A 20,080-nucleotide genomic window follows, 5' to 3' on the forward strand; every position below is an offset into this window, starting at 1 on the left:
TTTTATCAGATGCTTTTTCTGCAAGTATTGATGATTGTGTAATTTTTATATTTCATTTTATTGATGTGTTATGTTTATTGGCTCGTGTATATTGAACCATTCTTACATCTCAAGGATAAATCCCACATGGACATGGTGTATAAACCTTTTAATGTGTTCTTGAATTCGGTTTGCTGATACTGAAAATTTTTGCATTTATATTCATTAGAGATATTGGCCTGCAGTTTGCTTGTAGTATCTATCTGATTTTGGTATTAAAATAAGTTTGGGAGTGTTCCCTCCTCTTCAGTATTTTGGAAAAGTTTGAGGTAGATTGGTATTAATTCTTCTTTAAGTGTTCTCCAATGAAGTCATCTGGTCCTGCAGTTTTCTATGTTGGGAATTTTTTAATTACTGATTTCATCTCTTATAATTGGTCTGTTCAGATTTTTTTGTTCTTGATTCAGTCTTGGTAGGTTATATGTTTCTTTCTTTTTTTTTTTTTTTTAAAGATTTTATTTATTCATGAGAGATACAGAGAGAGACACAGACAGAGACACAGGCAGTGAGAGAAGCAGGTTCCATGCAGGGAGCCCAACGTGGGACTTGATCCCAGGTCTCCAGGATCACATCCTGGGCCAAAGGCAGGTGCTAAACTGCTGAGCCACCCAGGGATCCCCATGGTTGTATGTTTCTAGAAATCCAACCATTCCTTCTTGGTTATGTAAATTGTTGGTAATCGTTCATAATAATCTCTTATGATACTATGTATTTCTGTAGTGTCGTATAATTTTTTAATTTCTAATTTTGAGTCTTTTTTTCTTACTCTAGCTAAAGGTTTGATGACTATCTTTTTTGAAGACTAGCTCGTGAGTCCATTGATTCTATTTTGTGATTCATGCTTCACTTATTTCTGCTCTGATCCTTAATATTTCCTTCCTTCTGCTAAGTTTGGGCTTAGTTTGTTCTTCTTCTAGTTTCTTGAGTTGAAAGTTGTTTACTTGAGGTCTTTCTAACTTCTTAATATACATGTTTATTGCTGTAAACTTTCTTCTCATAACTACTTTTGCTGCATCCCATAATATTTGATTTGTTGTGTTTCATTTTTGGGATAATTTATTATTTTTTCCCCTTTGATTTCTTCTTTTACCCGATGGTTGTTTCAAGTTTGCTGTGTCTTTTGATTTTTTAAGATTTTTATTTATTTATTAATGAGAAACACAGAGGCAGAGACATGGGCAGAGGGAGAAGCAGGCTCCCCACAAGGAGCCCAATGTGGGACTCGATCCCAGGACCTGGGATCATGCCCTGAGCCAAAGGCAGGTGCTCAACCACTGAGCCACCCAGGGGTCTCAAGTTTGTTGTATTTTAACATGTCATTTAAGATGGCTGGTTTTTGGGTTATTGGGCTACTTTGTTTTAACTTTAATTTCTAAAATATTTAGAAACTAGAAATATTTGCATGATGTTTTTCTTTTTAGTTACTTTTAAATAAGAAAATCCTTGGTTAATAGTGGCTTTTGACAAATCCAAATAATTTGGATAAATTCTACTTTATGCTACTAAAATCTCCAACCAGCAGTCTGCACATTTTTGTGCTATTGGCCAAGTGACCTTAAGCCAGAATATTTAACAGGTGTACAAAACAGAATTCTAAAGAAAAGGACAAAGGGGCATAGAAAACAGCTTGAAGGGCCTCCCCCTGGGTACATACTTTTAGCGTTGGAAAGAGTGGTTGCAATGGAGTATTCTAATTTTTTTAATTAAAAAATAAAAAAGAATCCATGAATTCATAGTACTTAAAGTGAAGAATGAACTAGTTAACATTGAAAGAATGATCAAATTGGAAATATCACCATCTTGCAATTATTCATATAATAATATCTTCTGGCAAAGATCATTAGTGTTTAAGCATTAAGCCAAAGGAGGAGAATATGCTTTCACCATGGGGAAACCAGTTACACCGCACTGTAACCCCGTGATCACAGTGTAGCACATCACCAAGAGATTCAAACTGGTACTATGTGCTTCCTCACGTAATGGATGAGAAGTGCATCCATATAGGATTCTTGCCAAAAGTTTTTAATTTGAATCTAATTATGAGGAAATAGTCACACAGTTCAGATAATGCTACATGCTAGAAGAAAACTGGTCTAGACTTTCAAAAATACCAACTTTAGGAAGACAGAAAAACATGGGGACTTCTGTTCTAGATTAAAGGAGACTAACGAAACCTGACAGATGAATCCAACGTGTGTTCCTTGATTGGAGCTTGGATTAGGGGGGAGAAAACTAAATGTATTATTGGGACAATTGGGGTAATCTGAATATTTGAATATGGGATGTATTTTAGATTTTATTCTATCAGCGTTAAATTTTTTGGTTGTGACGTTGTCATGGTTGTGTACGAGAAGGTCCTAATTCTTAGGAAAGATGTGCTGAAGCTTTTAGGGTAAATTTAAGATCTTGTCATAAGATCAACTTCCTTTAAGTGGTTCTCAAAAACTGTGTGTGTGTATATGGAGAGACAAAATGTGAGTGTGCAAGAATAGCAAAATGTTAGCAAAAATTAGTCTAGGTGAAGGGCATGCGCGTGTTCATAGTACTAACTCCTTCACTTTTCTATGGATTAAAAATGTTTTGCCAAGGTATGCTTGTCCAAATGTCATGAAAATTTTTCCATTTCTAGATTCTTTGGAAAAATGGCAATATCTGTCCACCTTAGACCAATGATCCTGCCTGGTGATAACTGACTGCCATATGTAGCAGCTGCCCCTGTTAAATAGGGTGAGGGCTTTTGCAGTTTTCCATAGTCTTTACCCTTCCCTTTTGCCCAATATGACCACCTTCTTTTACTCATTGATGTTACCTGCCTGGTGTCTAATATGGATTTGAATACATACCCAGGCACATCCTTTGCTGATTTCCTGGGTGAGGTTGGTTGTACCACTGGTAGTAATGACTTTTCCATGTGCTAAAACTCTGGGGAATATTTTGGGGTTATAGTACATGAAGTTAGCTCTGAATTTGGCCTCCATATCAGCTGATGAGCTTCACTGGGTTCTTTGGCCATTAACTGAATATCCATCCTCCTCCCCAAACATCTATGTTAGTCATATGGGACACCAATTAAGAAAATGTAGGTGTAAACAGTGTTCAAAACATGCTGTATAGGTGACATAAATATTAAAGTTCTCTTTCAGATTTAATGTGTTATAAAATTGTTCTCTCTGGATTCTGCATGTCAGTTGACACAGTCTTGCAAAGGTTTTGAATAAGCCACTTGAGAAGTTTTCAACATGACATGTCAGATCTTAATGAAAAAACATTTTGTGGAAACATTTACAGATGCCAACGCAGAAAGTAGTGTATAAACTTTAATTATCTTTGTAAGTCGTTCTATCCTGTGTTTAAGCGATTGCCTTCCTGTTACACACCCAGGGAGGGTACCAACTCTTACCGGATAATCATGGAGTTGAGCCTTCCCCCAAAATAAAAGAGCTATATCTGGCACAGGTTAGGACTCAGCTAGCCAGTGAAATGTCTCAAACACAACAGAGTGAGGGAAAGGATGGGACTGGCCTAGAGTCCAGCCTGCCTGGCAAGCATATCTATATAATACTTTATCCATTTTTGTGGGGTTTTCATCCCTGTTTAATTTGATGTTCTTTTTTTTTTTTTTTTTAATTTGATGTTCTTAAAAGCACTAGCTATGTCTGTCCAGTTCTGTGTATGAATGTGATTTTTGTGAAGTAAACACAAGGATTTTTTCCTTTGGGAACTTGACAGAAGTGAATGTAGAATTTCCTAGTATTTCAGGGAGAACCAACCCAGTTTAGTTGGCATTCCAAGAAGGTGGTTGAGAAATAAACTTTGAGTTGACCCTGGGGGTCAACAAAGGTGTTTTATCTGGTGCTTTCCCTTTCATTCAAGTCCCAGACCTAACCCTTCTGTGTTGCCCCTCCTACTATGTAACAGGTGTTAGATAGCTTTTGTCCAGAGAGACCCATTTTTGCCTACGAGTGGATTCATGTGAATATTCCCAGTAGGACTTTGCTCAAATCCTGGGCCAGGCAAGAAAATCATTCTTTACTATTTAGTTTCAGAAATATTGACAAAAGCTCAGAGGAAATGAGCCCTCCTTGTCCCATTTACATTCTCTGACCACCCCTCCTGTCCAGCCGGGCACTCCACCTGCAAAAGGAATTCACTTCTCCTTTTAAGGCTCCAGAATCTATTGGGAACCCAAGTTCTCTTGAAAATACTTTCCTAGACTGGAAGGCAGCTTCCCACAACATATGTTCACCTGCTTGCTGCTTTCTCTTTAGTGTTGAGAGTCTGAAATTCCCTTGGCTATCTTTCAGAATTTTCAGTAGAGTAACCAAACACTTAACCAGCGAAATGCCTAGAGAGATGTCTGCTTTTGCATTTTTAGCATCAGGATGATTGATACCCGAAGGTATTTCTGGAATATTTGTCCTTGGGGACCAACTGCATTGTCCTAGATTATGCAAATTTATTCCTTGCGATTTTGTACATTTTTAATATTTGATTTTAACACCATTAACTCTGGATTATAATCACTAAATGGAAGTTCTTAAGTAATTAGTGCTACTTTTGTATGCATTTATTGATTCTTCTTTTTTTTCCTCAGCATAGGTAATAGTGTAGAAATGAAGATAGCAGATTTTTTTTTTTTTTCTGATTAGAAAAGCAATTCAGCAAGCATTCTTAAACCATCTTGCCTCATCCCCACTCATTCTTGATAGCATTGGTAGGCCGTGATTGGATATTTAACTCTTCCTTACTTATTGAGTCATATTTTTCTTTTTTATCCAAAAGTATTTATTTCCATTCATTTAGTTCCTTATTGAGTATCGAGTGCTTTTAAGCCTCTTATCCCAAAAATGGGCATGACCAGAAGTTGCATATTTTCCTTGCCCCTAGTTTATTGTATATAATGTATTAAAGATAGTAGCAAAGTCAGCTCTTTGGCAGATTTGAGAAAGCATATTATGTTATGCCGGGCATATCTGTAAATGAGCCGTGCGGATGAGAACGAGACAGAAGGTTTACAGAGAAATAATGCTGATGTCATCCCATTGGAATGAAGGGGCTCTTACAACCATAAGTACATTCTATAGCTAGCAGCTAAGTGTCTAGCTGTATTTCTTTTCTAAGATGGAAAAAATGTGAAGCAAACCAAAGAAGTAAATTGTGTTTATAAAGGGGGCTATTTTAATTAGTTTAGGCCTTACTGTTATTCAAACAGTCTGAACTTACAGTTCTTTTTGGAGCAAACATGAAAACCATTATTTGTGGAAAGTTTAAATTTCACATGACACATATTCCCTCTATGTGTGTGGGTTGTTGTTTTGTTTGGTATTCTTTTCTTTCTTTTTTTTTTTTTTTAAAGTATTTGCTTGCTTGTATATTTTTATTTTAACGTTCCCTTTGCTAAAAAATGCTTTATTTTCTTGGGAGGAGATTTGGTTTTGGGAGAAGGAAAATGTAAGTCACTGAGCTGAACCCCCCCACACCCCTTTTCTTTGGCATTTGCAAATTGGGTGGTTCTCAACTCATTGAGACATGTTTAAACTAGGGGCTTCCCTCTTCACTCTTTTTCAGGAAATTACGTATCCCCCCAGAGGTGTCTGTATCTATAAGACAAAATGCCCATTCTCTGGCAGTGTCTGAGAGTACCCTATGATCCTTCTTTCCTGATCAGCAGTCTTCATTACAAGGAAAAGGCTTCCAAATATTACGAAGGTAGTGATGTGAAAGCTGAGTTGTCATGTCCGTCCACGTCAGCCATGGTGGCAACAAAATTAAAGCAGGTGGAAAATAATTTTAATCTGTTTGCTTAGCTCATGGCAGCTTCAATGTGAGGAGAAAGAAATACAAAGTTGGCCTCTAAGATTTGCCTCTGGATTTACTGACTTGCTGCAAACCAGAGGGAAGAATGAAAAGAACCTCATCTGACAACCTTGTGCCAGAACCTTGGTTGCTTTTGTTTTTCTTTTTTTTTTCTTTTTTTTTTTGTTTTGTTTTGTTTTGTTTTGTTTTTGCCTCTTCTAGGACAATCTGCTGTTCAGTTGTTGCGAACCAGATTCTTTCTTTAAGGAGGTAGAAACAGAAACAAAAATGAGACCTATTTTCTTTTTACCTTGATACAAAAGATTTCCTGAAGGCAGATCACCGGAACTCTTCTTTTTGGTTTTGTTTTTAAATTTTAGTGAGAGCATTAGCTACTATTTATTTTTCCATATTCGCAACACGGTCTGTGTGTGCGTGAGCATGAGAGAGGGAGAGAGACGGAGCCACAGAGAAAAAGAAAGCAGGGTGAAAGCTGGATCCAAACTCTGAAATATCCTGGGTCGCTGAGCTCCAAAGCTCTTTAACGGAAAGGGTGATAATTCGCAGACTTCTCCGAGGCGTAGCTAAATCTTGCTTCGGGAGAGGTAGGCCGAGGCCCGAGGGAAGTCGCTTGTTTAGGTGGTAGACTTGTGAATTTTGGCATTTCATTCCGGGCTGCTAGCATTCGTACAGGAGTTTATTTTATATGGGGTAAGTAACGGTCACTTTAGCTCAGTTCAGCGGATTTTGTTTTCACTCTTGTGTGTGCAAGCTGTATGCCCGGCATTTATTTACCCTTTTCTCTTCGTCTGGGGCAGCGCAAATGGAAAAGCGTTCAGTAAATGTGGTGTGAATGCATTTTTCTCTTCTTTTTCTGTATTCACAATTTAGAATCACGAAAGAAAGAATCCGGTCTGGCTTTGAAACTGCATTTCTCCTGATATAATAGGGCAGTGATTGTCCTGTCACTACCTTTCCTCCCCTCGCCCTGCCCTTTTTATTTTTGATCTTCTCAGAATCCTTTGTTTATTTGGCTCCATTCATGGCCTACTTTTTCTTCCTTTTCTCACATACCTTCTCCCAGATCCAAAGGCCTTTGCTCCATTTATTTGACAGCTCCTCTCCCAGATGAGAAAAAAAAAAAAGAAACCAGCCCAACAACACAGGCCGTGCCGTGGGACCTGGCCGGAGGGCTTCTTGCGCCGCCTGCCTCCCCCCGCGCACCCCAGCGCGGACGCCCACCGCTCTCAGCCCCTGCTCGCCCCCCACGTGCTCCCCCTGGGCCCCCAGCCCCCAGGTGCTGCGAGTCTGTCACCATGCAGTCGGAGGTTCTGCTTGCTTTGGGCCCACGGGCTGGCCGCAGTCCCAGTCCCCCCGGCCCCGCTCCTCCGCACCAGGTGAGCACCCACGGTGTACAGGATGGGCTTGAGGCCTGCCGGCTGCCAGGCCCTGGGGTACGGGCCGTCCACCTTGCACGTTGGTCCTGGGGGCTCCGGCAAGGTCAGCCTTCGTCGCTCTAAGCAAAGACAGACGAGGCCAGTCCTGAGTGACCGCCCCTTGGCACTTGTTTTTATCCCAGTCAGGACCTTTCACTTAGATTTCTGGCTCTTACCTGAAACCCATTCTTTTCTGTCTTAAACCAGTATGCACCCCGCCCCCCCCCCCCCCAGCCCCTCTAATACAACCTCCTTTCTCATTTTTCCTTTTCCTGTCAAAAGCCTGAGCATCTGTCCTGTTGACTGTGTTTGAAAGCTGGCTAGAGGCTAGCCTGTGGGCCCAAAGCAAGGGGGAAGGGCCTTCAGTTTCTTGTGGGATGAGGCGTCCTTTGTCACGCCTTTCTCTCATGCCCTGTATCTACCACATGGTCCGGAGGATTCTTCTCTTGCCGAGCTCTTTAGTTCTTCCCTCCTTCTTTGTTGGATAGGTGATTATCTCCATTCTAGCCTAAACCTTTATCACCTCAAGGATGGTGTCTGGTCCCTGGCTCCTTAGCCTTGTGTCCGTGGTGGCCGAAGGAAGCAGTGACCTCCTTCAGCGAGCTGTAGGAATGGATCTGTGTGTGTGAGTGCTTGAAACCACGGGGTCCTACAAACTCTAGAATAACCAGAGATTGAGAAAACTTTGTTTTTAACACCTGAACCAGTTCGTTTATTCCAAGTGTGCTTATTTTATTTTATTATTATTATTATTTTTGTGGACAGTTAACTTCTCAGTTACACTTTATAGTTTCCTTAGTAGGAGCTTCCCGAAAGTATGAGCGAATGTACATGTTTGACTTGACTTAGGGGTACAAACTATTACCTGTATCATAACCTGAATACATGATTATAAATAAGGATCTCACTTGGTCTTTTGAATGTGAAATTTCTTGCAGTTGTAATTTGCCACCAGCCTGTTTCTTTTTCTCACCAAAATAGAGGTAAACAGGTTGTACTAAATAGAATGCAATAGGAAAAAATGAAGGACTGATCCTTTTAAAGGTTAGGGTGGTGCCAACTTGAAGTCTTATTATTCTTTACTTAGGCTTGTCTCATTTAGGCAACAAAAATATTCACTATCTGGTTCTTTACAGAAGAAAATTTATTTTGAGTCTGTAGGATGACTGCCTTCCTGAAGTGCATATTTTCGTAGGAAAGACAATAAACAAGAGAAATTTTAGATTTTGGTAATGGATAGAAAGGAAATAAGTAGGATAAGAGAATGAGTGGAGGCTGGGCAGAGGGTGGGGTTGAGGTAGGATTCTGTGAAAAGGCGGCTTTTGAGATTACACCCGAGCAATGAGTCTCAACGGCCCTGTGAGGAGCTAGGCCTACTAACCTCTCACTCCCTAGTTCTGCTTCCCTTGTCACCTCCAAACACCTGTTTGTCCACAGGGGCAGTGAGATGCTGGTTCTCGGGAAGCCTTCTAGAAGGATCTGTCTTGGGTCACCTTGACCAAAGCACCTATCACATGGCATTGCTTTCGTTTTCCCCCCACTAGACTTGAACTGTTTGAGGGTGAGGACCTGTGTCTTGACAATCATGGAACTCCAGCATTTACCTCCTACATCATTAGGTTTACCATTTGAATAAATCTGTAAAAATCAAAATTAGATTACGTCGAGTAGGTTGTGAAAGTCAAGGGGTTCCTCTACAAAATGTAGTCCTAAGTTTAGAGTCTTTATCTTCTTAATACCCATTCTTCACTCCCCATCCTCTCTACTTCAAGCACTTTCCCATTTCCATTTCTAAAACACTTCCTGCTCTACTGCAAAACCTCCAACTTCCCCATCTTATTTAAAAGATATCCTCATCCTTCCAGTTGATCAAGCCAAACACTGAGGAGCATCCTTGATTCTTGTCATTCTGTTACCCAGTCCTTCAACACCTGTACCTCTAAAACCAGTTCTCTCCTCCCCATCCTCCCCATCTTTGCTACCATCCCCGGCCTAGGCAAGCTCTGTGCTTTACCCAGGCCAGCGCAGCAATGTTCTGACTGATGTCTCTGTGTTCTCTCCCACTCCCTGTATGTCCATTATTCATGAGAGCCAAACAGAGCTTTTAAGACTTCAAAAAAAAAAGAAAAAAAAAAAAAAAGACCATGTCAGTCCCTCCACTTAAACTTAGAATAAAAGTTGAACTAAAAAAATCTGAACTCACAGCCCTGGATGAATTGGCCACTGTCCTTCAACCTCATCTCTCCATTGCTCTCCGCGTGTAACCGCTCCAGTCTCCCCCTTTCTTCTTGGACCTTTTATTTTCTGCTGCCTGTCGCATTATTAGATGGAACTCGGTGTTACTCTTGCCGACTTTGTGACTGTGTAAACCAGTAGGGTGGCGAGTTACCACGACCACAGTGAAGTCCCCACCCCTGCATCATCATGCCCATTCCCGATTTTTCATGATCTCGTGCTTGGTACCAAACGGTCGCGGTAACTGGCAACTGACCTCATGGCTCTGGAGAGGAGGCCTTGGAGAAGGAACTTGACGTTATTGCCTTCTACTGGAATTAACGGTTCTTCTTTTTTCTCTTTTTCCACACAGAGTATGAGTTGGAAGTAAAGAGGGTGCAAGACATTCTTTCAGGAATAGAGAAACCACAGGTATGTCTTCTGGATTTCTCAGCATAAATGACACATTCTTAAGCATTTCAAGTGTACTTTTCTTTCACCACATGGGAGGTAAACAAAAGGGCCCCTTTCTATTGCCGATTATTTATAAACTATGAAGCAGTGTTGTTATTAATGGAGCATGAAAATATAGAACAGCAGCCTTCTATTCATCCAGAATCCACCAGAATGTCTTCTCTGTTTAGATACTCTGAACGCAATTAGATATTCTTTCCTAGTTTCAAGGATACATATCATCCCCTTCACACCCTCACCCGCCACAGGTCTACAGAACGTTTTTCTTTTTTGGTGATTTCCTTTAGCCTGTGTAAATGTAGTAATAATAATTTTTGAAAACCTCAGTGACTCCACAAGTATTTTTCCAGGTAAATTTCAAAAAGGTATTTAAATATTAGCTGAGGGGGGAAAAAAAGTCTAAAATACTGAAGTGTAATGGCAAGGGAAAAAAAATTGGTAGGAGTGGTGATATTGTGAGGTTTTCAGTTTGATGTTGCCAAATGCTTTGAAATTCAAGTGAAAAATTCAAAATGTTGACTCAGCCTTTCATGTGTGGTCAGAGAGCCAAAGTTCTTGGGATGTTTTCTGGCCTAATTGGAAAACCTTGATCCTTCGTGTGTTTTAAAACACTGAGGCTTTTTAACAGAAGAGTTCTAACATGCCTCAGGGTACGCACAGTTGAGTTTGACTAAACCTGAAAGCATGAAGCGTGTTGGAGGACAGGTCCAGTAGGGAACGGGGAGAGGAATGGGGCATCGACATTGGGCGGTGGGACCTGTGGGACATCGACGTTGGTCGGTGGTGGGACCTGTGGGGCATCGATGTTGGGCTATGGGACCTGTGGGGCGTTGACGTTGGGTGGTGGTGGGACCAGTGGGGCGTCAACATTGGTCGGTGGTGGGACCTGTGGGGCGTCTGCGTTGGGTGGTGGGACCTGTGGGGCGTCTACATTGGGCGATAGGACCTGTGGGGCGTCGACGTTGAGTGGTGGGACTGTGGGACATCAAGTTGGGCAGTGGAACCTGTGGGGTGTCGACATTGGGCCGTGGGATCTGTACTGAATGCTGGTTAAGGAGCAGGTGGCCATCGAGCGTGTTTGAGCAGAGAAGGTACCTGGTCAGGGCTCTACTTCCAGGATGATGAAACAGTTGACAGATGCACAGGATTGAGAAGAGGATGATCCCGGGAAGGCAAGCGTCAGGAAGCTGGTGCTGTCGTGTTGGTGACAGGCTACAGAGGAGTCAGAATTTGGGTGGTGGCCCCCACGTGCGCGGCAAGGGGAAGGTGAATGCTGGAGCGACGGAGAGACGTCAGTAAGGTTTAGAACCTGCCAGGTGCTTGGTGTCCCAGGTAGCTGGGCTTTTAGCCTTAGATGCCGCCCCTGAAGAGTGGCTTCCTTGGAGTCTCACCGGATTGCTGCCCCTGCCCTTGAGTGGGATTCTCCACGTGGTCCTTAGAGCTCCGGTCCCATCCTAGCTTCACCATGCCTGCGTGGAGGTGTGTGATACCTGATACTCATCGGGTCTGAGTCTCCTGGGAATCTGTGGGTTCCTCTAGGATGGGCTGGTGTCTGTGTCTTTTGTATGACTTGGATGCCAGTTTTAGACGTGTTGAGTTAGTTTCCCTAGCGGGGCACCTGGGAGGGTGAACGCAGCGGGCCGTGACAGGTGTCTGACAGGGCAGTGCTGGGGGGACAGGGTCCGGATGGGGTCAGAGAGCACAGGGCCTGGACTTAGGGTTCAAGCAGAGCAGGGGGTGACAGCCGTGGGGCTGGAGGAGTGAGCATGGGGAGAGGTGAGAAAAGGCTGGGGGAGAGAGTCATGGGAAAGGCACAGCAGAATAAGGAAACCGCTCTGAGTCGTGGGCAGAGCGAGGGGGCAGAGAGACAGGTGAGTGCAGTGGCCCAGATGTCAGCACAAGACCTCGCAGCCCTGTCTTTCCCTCGTGTGAACACAAGTGTTTTCCTTGTCGTTTCTTTACCCCAGAAGTGACAGTCGTGTGGCTCTAGCAAGATTAAAGCACTGTTGAAGTGCTCTAGTCCTTTCCTGATTCAGCATGTATTAGGCATTTAACTGTAGGCTCTTTTAGAGCAGGATCGATAGTCTAGCTCTTATGTGAACAGATAGGGCACGCGGTGTAGAATGGGCAAGATTGTCATCCAAGTGGCCAGAAAGTCACAGTGGGCCTCACGAGGCTAAAGTCCGGGTGTTGGGAGGGCTCTCTCCAGAGCCTGTGGGGTGACTCTGTTTCCTCATCTTCTCTAGCTGCTTCCTGAGGTCGCCTGCATTCTTTGGCTTGTGGCTCCTTCCATCTTCCTAGCTCCTTCTCGGAGCCTACCCGAAATGTCCAGGACAGTCCCTGTCTCACAAGGTCCTCATGCTTCTCACGTCTGCAAAGTTCCTTTTACCTTGCAGGGCAATGTATTCATATACTCTAGGGGTCAGGACGTGGACGTATTTCGGGGGTCGTTCTTACCCCTGGCCCCCACATAACCTTGTCTGCCTGGTGATCGCCGCCCCCGTCCTTCCTAGCCTGGTTAGTGGTTCACACATTTTTCTTCTCCCTCCCTGCCTCTCCTCCCCTGTCTCTGCCTGAAGTTCCTATTCATGACTGTGTCTTATTTATCTTTGTGCCTCTAATACCCAGCACTGTCCTTGGCACTTAGTGAGCCCCTAACAAATATTTGCTGAGTCGATGTGTGGCAGGCTGCAGTGGCTGCAGCGAGTTTCTGGCAAGGGCGACAGATGCCTGAAGGCTGGCCGGCATCCGATGCGGTCCAGCCAGCCTGGGGGTATGTGGGGACAGCCGGGTGCCAGAGCTCGAGGCAGCAGCACAGAGAGGAAGGGCCTTTGCTTTGCAGTCTGGCCCTCGGGGCTATAACCGTCTGTGGTCTTGGCCCCCCGTCAAGCTCCCCGGGCCTCAGTTTCCTCACTTTTGAAAGGTGGGATGATAACTGCCACAGGGGACTATGTGAGACATGAGTTATGTACTGTCTGCACAGGGCTCGGAATGGAGTGTTGCCCTGTAGTTTATAGGGTATCCCGATGGGAAAGCGAAATTCCCTGTTCCACCCCCGGAATGGGACGGGGGTCCGGCTGCTTTCCAGGGAGCAGAGCCACAGCAGTCGGGCACTTGGGGAATTTCTTTTTTCTTTTAGCCACATCTGATAACACCTCTAAATAAAAGGCACATGTTTTTCTTTTTTAAGATTTTTATTTATTTGAGAGAGAGAGAGAGAGAGAGAGAGAGGGGAAGAGGATGATCATAGGGGAGGCTCATGGAGAAGCAGCAGCAGACTGCTGAGCAGGGAGCCTGATGCAGGACTCGATCCTGGGACCCCAGGACCATGACCTGAGCTGAAGGCAGACACTTAACTGAGCCACCCAGGCTCCCAAGGCACATATTTCCCTTTTGAGATTCTGTAGATGATTTGTTTTTGCTATAGAAACAATATTTAGGATGTGTGGGTTCTAGGCATCTTTCTAGAACTTCGGGGCCACCTGAATTAAGCAAGTCATTGACTCTTCAGAAACCTGGATACTATAAAGATCCAGCTGGCTTGGTCATTGAGTAAAACAGGGTATGAAGTTACGAGATATTTGTCCTGAGGCGGTGACTTAGGTGCCTTGCGATCCGATCCGCAGGCCTGGCCGCTGCTCCATCACAGAAACGAGGCGGCTGTTACTCTGAGCGGTTTTGGACCAAACCTCTATCAGCACGCGCTGCCGCCAGCCCCGCAGGATTGAATCTGCCCGGGTGATGGTGCTACATGTTGTCCCCCACATACTGCTGAGCTGTTTATTTTCAGGATGTAAATAAATGTAACCTGCATTGTTTCCATCCGCTAATGTTTAGCTTGTGGAAACAATTGCTTTGCCGGTTCCAGAAGGGAGTAAACTGGCCTAAGAGAAACAACCGCCCCTCCAAGAAGCCATTCCTCGAAAAAATAAACAGCTGTATACCTGAAAAGATTTGAGGTCTTTAGCAAGCACTTAAGGAGCTACAGAAACAGAGGATTGTGAAATCCTAGATTTGAGCATTTTTGTTTTATAATGATCTCTGACCTTTTCCTTTTCAATTTTCCATCGTGGTATTGTTTTTCTTGATGGTACTTTTGAAGTGAAGCCAATATCTCCATGGTAATATTTCCTTAACGTGCTCCCTAATTGGATCTGCAGGCCTCCCACATAGTTAACTCCAAAGTTCTGACCAAATTTAGAAGCCACGAACTTACATAGAAATATTTTTTTTTAACGTGGGAGGAATCGTTTTAGTAGTTTTATGAGAGTAGATTGTATTTTTGATGCAAGTAATGAGTATCATTTGCATACAATACAGTCCAAGAATTAAGATAGTAAAATTTTGCAGGAAAGTATTAAAATACTGAAGGAACAGGAGAGAAAAAGGGACAAGGAGAAAAAGAGCTAAAGATTGTATATCAAAGAGCTACAGTCTCATGCAGGGGGTCATTTACTTCCTAATGGGGATGCACATGGATGTGCTTTTACCTAGCCCCGTCCCTCCAGTTGGAGTCTGCATTTAATAAATACGTAGACGACAACAACTTCTAATCTGTATGTAGTTATTTAGAAATAAAGGGTGATGTTATGAATCCTTCAAGGTACTTCAAGGCAGTTTAATTTCTACGCAGGCTTGCGCTGGTAACCCACACAGCGGACCCTTTTCCATCTCTGGTGCCAAAACAAGTGGCCGCTTGGATCTTGGCCAAGAATTTTGTGACTAGAAATCACCACTTTTATCATCATCGTTAAGGAGACTGACTTCAATTTACAGTAGGATAATTAAATACCAGGAAGTCGGTTTCATGGCTTCTAGACTTCTGTTTCTGGGTATCAGCCGTGACGATTCTTACAATGAGCTGTCCCTCTTTACTTCATTGGTCACTGCTGGCGAGAAGGTTTCCTCCAGAGAGAGAGAGAGGAAGACCTGGAAGGTGAAGCTCGGGTGGGAATGCTTTTGCTCTCAAGTAGGCCTGCACCAGCCAGAGTGCCCAGAGCGCCAATCTCCTGTTGGGGCTGCACACCTGGAGGCTGCGTCTTGTGCTGAGGACTCCCCTTTACGTGACATTCTCTCCAAGGCACCGTGTAATCTCCTGGCATCATCCTTGGAATGGAAGTGAGTTCCAAGTTCTCCCAGAGACAAAGCACTCCCTCTCTGAGGGGATCCCAGGGCCTAAAGAAAGGAAATGGGAGAGCCTGGAGTTGGTGAAAGGGAGGGAGCGGGAGCACAGGAGGGAGGAGTGATCGAGGTGGCAGCTGCTTAGCTCTAGGAGCGCATTCCCAGAAGCCAAGGCTGCTGTTCTTCGAAAACGACACAGCGTTCTCAGAACGTTCTCAGAGCGCCTCTGATGGCCTGGAAGAGCACACCGCAGAGGTCTGCGCTCAGAGGACCCATGGCCTCCTTCAGGCTTGCTCAGGGAGCCTGGAGAAAAGGGGGAGCGTCGCTGGAGTTGAGGCTTCAAGTGCTGTACATCACTATTCAGTTAGTAATTTAACCACGTGTAAGTCGTTAATAGCTGCTGAAAAACAATTTAAAGGGATGCGAATCTCTGGACGCTTGTGCAGGATCTAAAGCGCTAGCGTTTGCCGAGCTATTTTGAAACATGATGTTATTTCACACCACCATTCATAGAATCCGTGTCACAACACACTGTGTTCTTGGAATGGCGCACGGCAGCCAATTGCCACCTCGGCTGAACGTTTTTCAGTACCTACCCAGCCTTCTGTTTAATTGCAAACTAAACTCTTCAGAGCAAAACATCTGTAAGTTAAAAATCAAATATAATACCCAGTAACTCCAGATTGCCCACTAATGCTGCGTCCAAGAATTCAGCAGATGCCCTGTGTACGTTGTAGAAACGCTGCCTCGAAATCTAGTCACAAGAAGCAGCACACAAGTAACCAAATAAGGACAATATCATGAAGTGACTGCCCAGCGTAGGTACCAGCAGAATGTGGCCAGAGCACAAAGCAAACAGTGGTTGATTCTGAGTGGGGGTTCAGGCAGGAATGTACAGAGGCCTTCCTGACTTGGTCTCAGGCTGCCGTGGGTGTCTCTGTGCTGTGTGTCCGCTGCGAGGCCGTCTCTCCCGCATGTGTCTCTCTTCACCGGGTTGGTGCTCTTTGAGGCAGAGGTCCTCAGTTAGAAAGTAGGAAAGTCAAAAGCTAAGGTATGGGGACGTGAGAGGGAATGACATCCTGAAAGGGTGCTAGAGGGAGATGTTAGTGTGGAGCCACAGCACAAAGGGTGGACTTTGATTCTGTACCAGTATCTCAGATTTTTTTTTTAAAGGGACGCATAGTGCTGTCCACCATCCACGACGTCACCTGTATCAGAAACGCAGACTGTCCTGTTCCCTTTGATTTTTATCTTTCATTCAACAAACATTTATGAAGCAACTATTACTCATAGTTAAATTTGCCTTTGAGTCCTGGCCTTAGGGAGTCCCACCATCCAGTGGGAAAGGTAGACGATTGCCATAAACATGATTTGTAGCGAAAGAGATACCAGCAAGTCGCTGTGGAACAGAGGGCGGATGGTAGACGAAACACTTCAGGGAAGGTTCCTTGGGGATAGTGAGGCCCAGCCGGGGTCTTGAATGTTGAATAGGAGTTTGACTAAAGAATTGGTTAAATGTATTATGATTCTATGTCTATAACGAGCAGAAATGATATGGAGGGATCTGAGCAGAAATGAGGGCTTTCAGCAAAGAACAGAATGAATGACAAACTGGAAAGAGATTCAGTATTCACATTCCAGGCTATTCATGTTTTTAAAATTATTTTGTATTAAATTTTAATGCTCTGTGTAGATCAGGAAGTGACAAAAATGGACAAAAAAAAAAAAAAAAAAAAAGGAAACCGGATAGTTTACATATCTCCACCCACAAACTAACAGAATACTAACAACAATCTACCACTAAATAAAGTCTTTGTGAACATGAAGCGTTGGCATCTCTATTAACTGTTGTTTCTTAATATGCTATTCCGACCAGTATCCAGAGAGCAGCAAAATAACCTTTAAAAAATTAGAACATCAGAGTTCAGCTGACGTAAAGAATTAGACTACGCGTGACTCTAAAACAAGGATGGGAGCGCAGATAGTAGATCTGGAAGGCAGGGCTGCTGCAGGCACCACGTCGAGCGAGCGCCTGGGATGCTTGAAGGGCAGGATGCCCGCCGCAGGTCCCCTCCTGAGCAGGTTACGGTGGGGGGGGGGGGGGTTGGGGGTGGCGGCAGCAGGAGCCAGGCCTGCTGGGAACAGCCTGACAGGTGGACTGGGACGTGGCTCAGCGTGGTCCTCAGTAGGGAAGAAAGCCGGAGTGTTAGAAGGTGCCGGAGTCCGCTGTTCCAATGAAGTCTTACACAGGCTACACCAGCAGGAAAAGAAAAAAACGGAGCTGGGAGAGATGAAGCATCACCTCGGCACCCGTTTCAGCCTGGGCCTGGGTTCTACACCCCCACCACTGGGTTCTCTGGGAATGGAGTCCTTCAAGGAGCCTGGTCGGAAAAGTACTGGCTGGCAAGGCCGAGAGGCCACCACAAAGTGCCTGCAGGACGGCTCCTCCTGCGCAGATCGATGGCCCTCACGGAGACCATTACAGTCTCACAGTCAACTCCTTACCTTTAAAAAAATAAATTCCCAAACAAGACTGATGATTTTACTTTCCGGAGGATAGAGTGTGAATTATGTTACGAGGATAGGTGTTTCAGGAACTCTTTTGGACATCAGGACTTAGACAAGAGATACTATTTATGATGCTTTGTTCATTATAATTAAAAGTGTTTACCTTACGTTAACTCCCGAGCCACTTTCATGCCACTACTCATCATCACAAAAATGTTACTGGAAGAAGTAGTGTCCGATGTCTATGAAATGGATTTGAGTAATTTTATCTGTGTTTTCTTGTTTTTTTTTTTTTTTTTTCCCCCGCCCCCTCAGGTTTCTAATATTCAGGCGAGAGCAGTTGTGCTGTCCTGGGCTCCCCCTGTTGGACTTTCGTGTGGACCCCACAGCGGTCTTTCTTTCCCCTACAGTTATGAGGTCGCCTTATCAGACAAAGGACGGGATGGAAAGTACAAGATAATTTACAGGTAGCGTATATTCCCACGTGTTTTCTCTGCTGCTAAACTGCAACATTGGAGTCAATAAGGAAAATCAGAAACAGGAAAAACTTAGAGGCTTTGCAAACTTTTCTTTAAATAGTTCCTTTTAAGAATTAGTGATAATTATAATGTCAAGAGTTATTTTTGTCCAGAGTAATTACAATCAGAAATGACTTTTATAGAGCTCGTTGGTGTTGATGAGCTATCACTTGGTTATGTTGGCTTATGTCAGTGCTAAAGAAAAATTTCCATTGATGCCTATCGGGGTAAAAAGTGAGAACGACCTCCAGTTTTTATCTACATCAGTCTTGCACTTAACTTGATTACTGCGTTTTAGACCCAGACCGTTTTCTAGTCTTGGGTTTTGAAATTCTTCTGTATTAATGGTTTCCTTCCATTTCATTCTATTTCTTAACCTTCACAAGAGTTCTCTAGGCTTGAGGAAAGAGTCCTTTAAAGCATTTCATTCCAAGGCTCTTAAGTAAATTTAGCTCAGGGTAAGGGATCATCCCTTCTGCCTCACGGACTTCCAGATATTAGCCATCTAAGTGATTTATAGCTGTGACCTAAATGTGATGAAAAATTCGTAGGGTCAAGCCATGTCTCCTTTGGTATGGCTGGTACCACCCAGATCTGTGGGGCAGGAGATCAGAACATGGGTCTTACTCTCCCTGTTGTTTGACCTCCCTGTGTGAGGCCCCCAGAGCCCAGCTGGTGTGCTCCACACCCCACTTCCTCCCCTGCCAGAGGCTGGTCCTGTCTCCTGTCTCCCTGCCGTACCAGTGCTGCCGACCTGGGGTCTCCCCGGCCCTGTTCTGAGTTCTTAACTTGCTCCAGTACAGGTCTTCTTCGGGACTGTGAGGGTGCGTAAGAGACTAGGGAGGAGGCGCACTGCCCTCTGGTTTCTGGACTCCTGCAGGCGTCCCTTCAGCTGCCTCCGGTGTCTACTCCGAGCTTCCACACTGTAGAAACCAGGGCGCCCCGGGTCACTCCCCAGGGAGGACACTGCAGTGACTCCCGTCGTACTGAGAGTAAAATCCGAACTCCCTACGCCAGCTCACAGCCATTCGGTTCTATTCTGAGAAGTCCCCGTTGGTAAAGAGATACAGAGCACCGTCTGCCCCAGCCACGCCAAGAAACGATGCAGGATGACCATGGGTGGCGGGAGCTGGCCTCCAGTGCCCGGAGGGGTGAGGCAGATGACGGAAGGGAAGAAAAGAGGCAGGTTGGGGATGAGGTGCTCCAAGAGCACTCCTGTCCTCCTCTGAAAGGAGCAGCCGAAAATAGGTTGTTGCCATAAGGCCTAGAGTTGCTGATTTCTTTGGATTTTTTTTTCCCCAAGAAATACTGAAAATGTGAATTGTTATGTAAGCTTTACTAATGTCAGACTCATTCAGCAAATTTAGAAAGGCAAAGATACGGTGCAGGTCAGATGTCAGAACTGTAGGCATGGTGTGGACGTTGGCCTCCAGTTTGCAACTTCAGAAACTTTTTATTTGAAGTAAGTTCAGACTTATAAAATGTTGCAGAAATCAAGGAATATGTGTATATCCTTTACCCAGATGTCACCTATTGGTATCTTTTTATCCTATTTGGTTTTACTATTGCAGTTATTCTCTACCTTTCTGCTCTGTGACCAACCTGTATTTTTCCCCCATTAGTTGTATACAGTCAGGCCTTTTACTGCTAAATACTTTAGTATACTTCCCAGGAATAAGGATCTTTTCTTACATAGCCACAATGCAGTTACCAGCTTCTTAAATTGACATTGATAAAATACATCTAGTTCACCGTCCATTTAATCAGGTCTTCCCCTCTAGGATAGAATCCTGTCCAGGGTCAGATATTATAGTTCGTGGCCATATGCCTTTCACCTTTAACTTGGAACACTAACACAGTGCTTGTCTTTTGTGACCCTGACTTTTTTTTTTTTAAAGAATACACTCATGCCCCCATCCCTCACCTTTTAAAAACTTTTAATGGAACATTCCTTATTTTATGTTGGCCGTTGCC

The 20,080-nt window shown here is 44.1% G+C and overlaps 1 protein-coding gene across 1 annotated transcript in view; it reads left to right on the plus strand.

Annotated features, from left to right (window-relative positions):
- Positions 1 to 20,080, plus strand: part of FNDC3B (fibronectin type III domain containing 3B) — a 339,644-nt gene that overhangs the window by 233,520 nt on the left and 86,044 nt on the right. Inside the window, 2 exon segments of the mRNA XM_025425602.3 lie at positions 9,859 to 9,917; positions 17,904 to 18,055. Of these exon segments, the coding sequence (XP_025281387.1) occupies positions 9,859 to 9,917; positions 17,904 to 18,055 (211 nt within the window).

This window comes from Canis lupus, chromosome 34 (assembly GCF_003254725.2).
Source record: "Canis lupus dingo isolate Sandy chromosome 34, ASM325472v2, whole genome shotgun sequence".
NCBI classification, from domain to species: domain Eukaryota; kingdom Metazoa; phylum Chordata; class Mammalia; order Carnivora; family Canidae; genus Canis; species Canis lupus.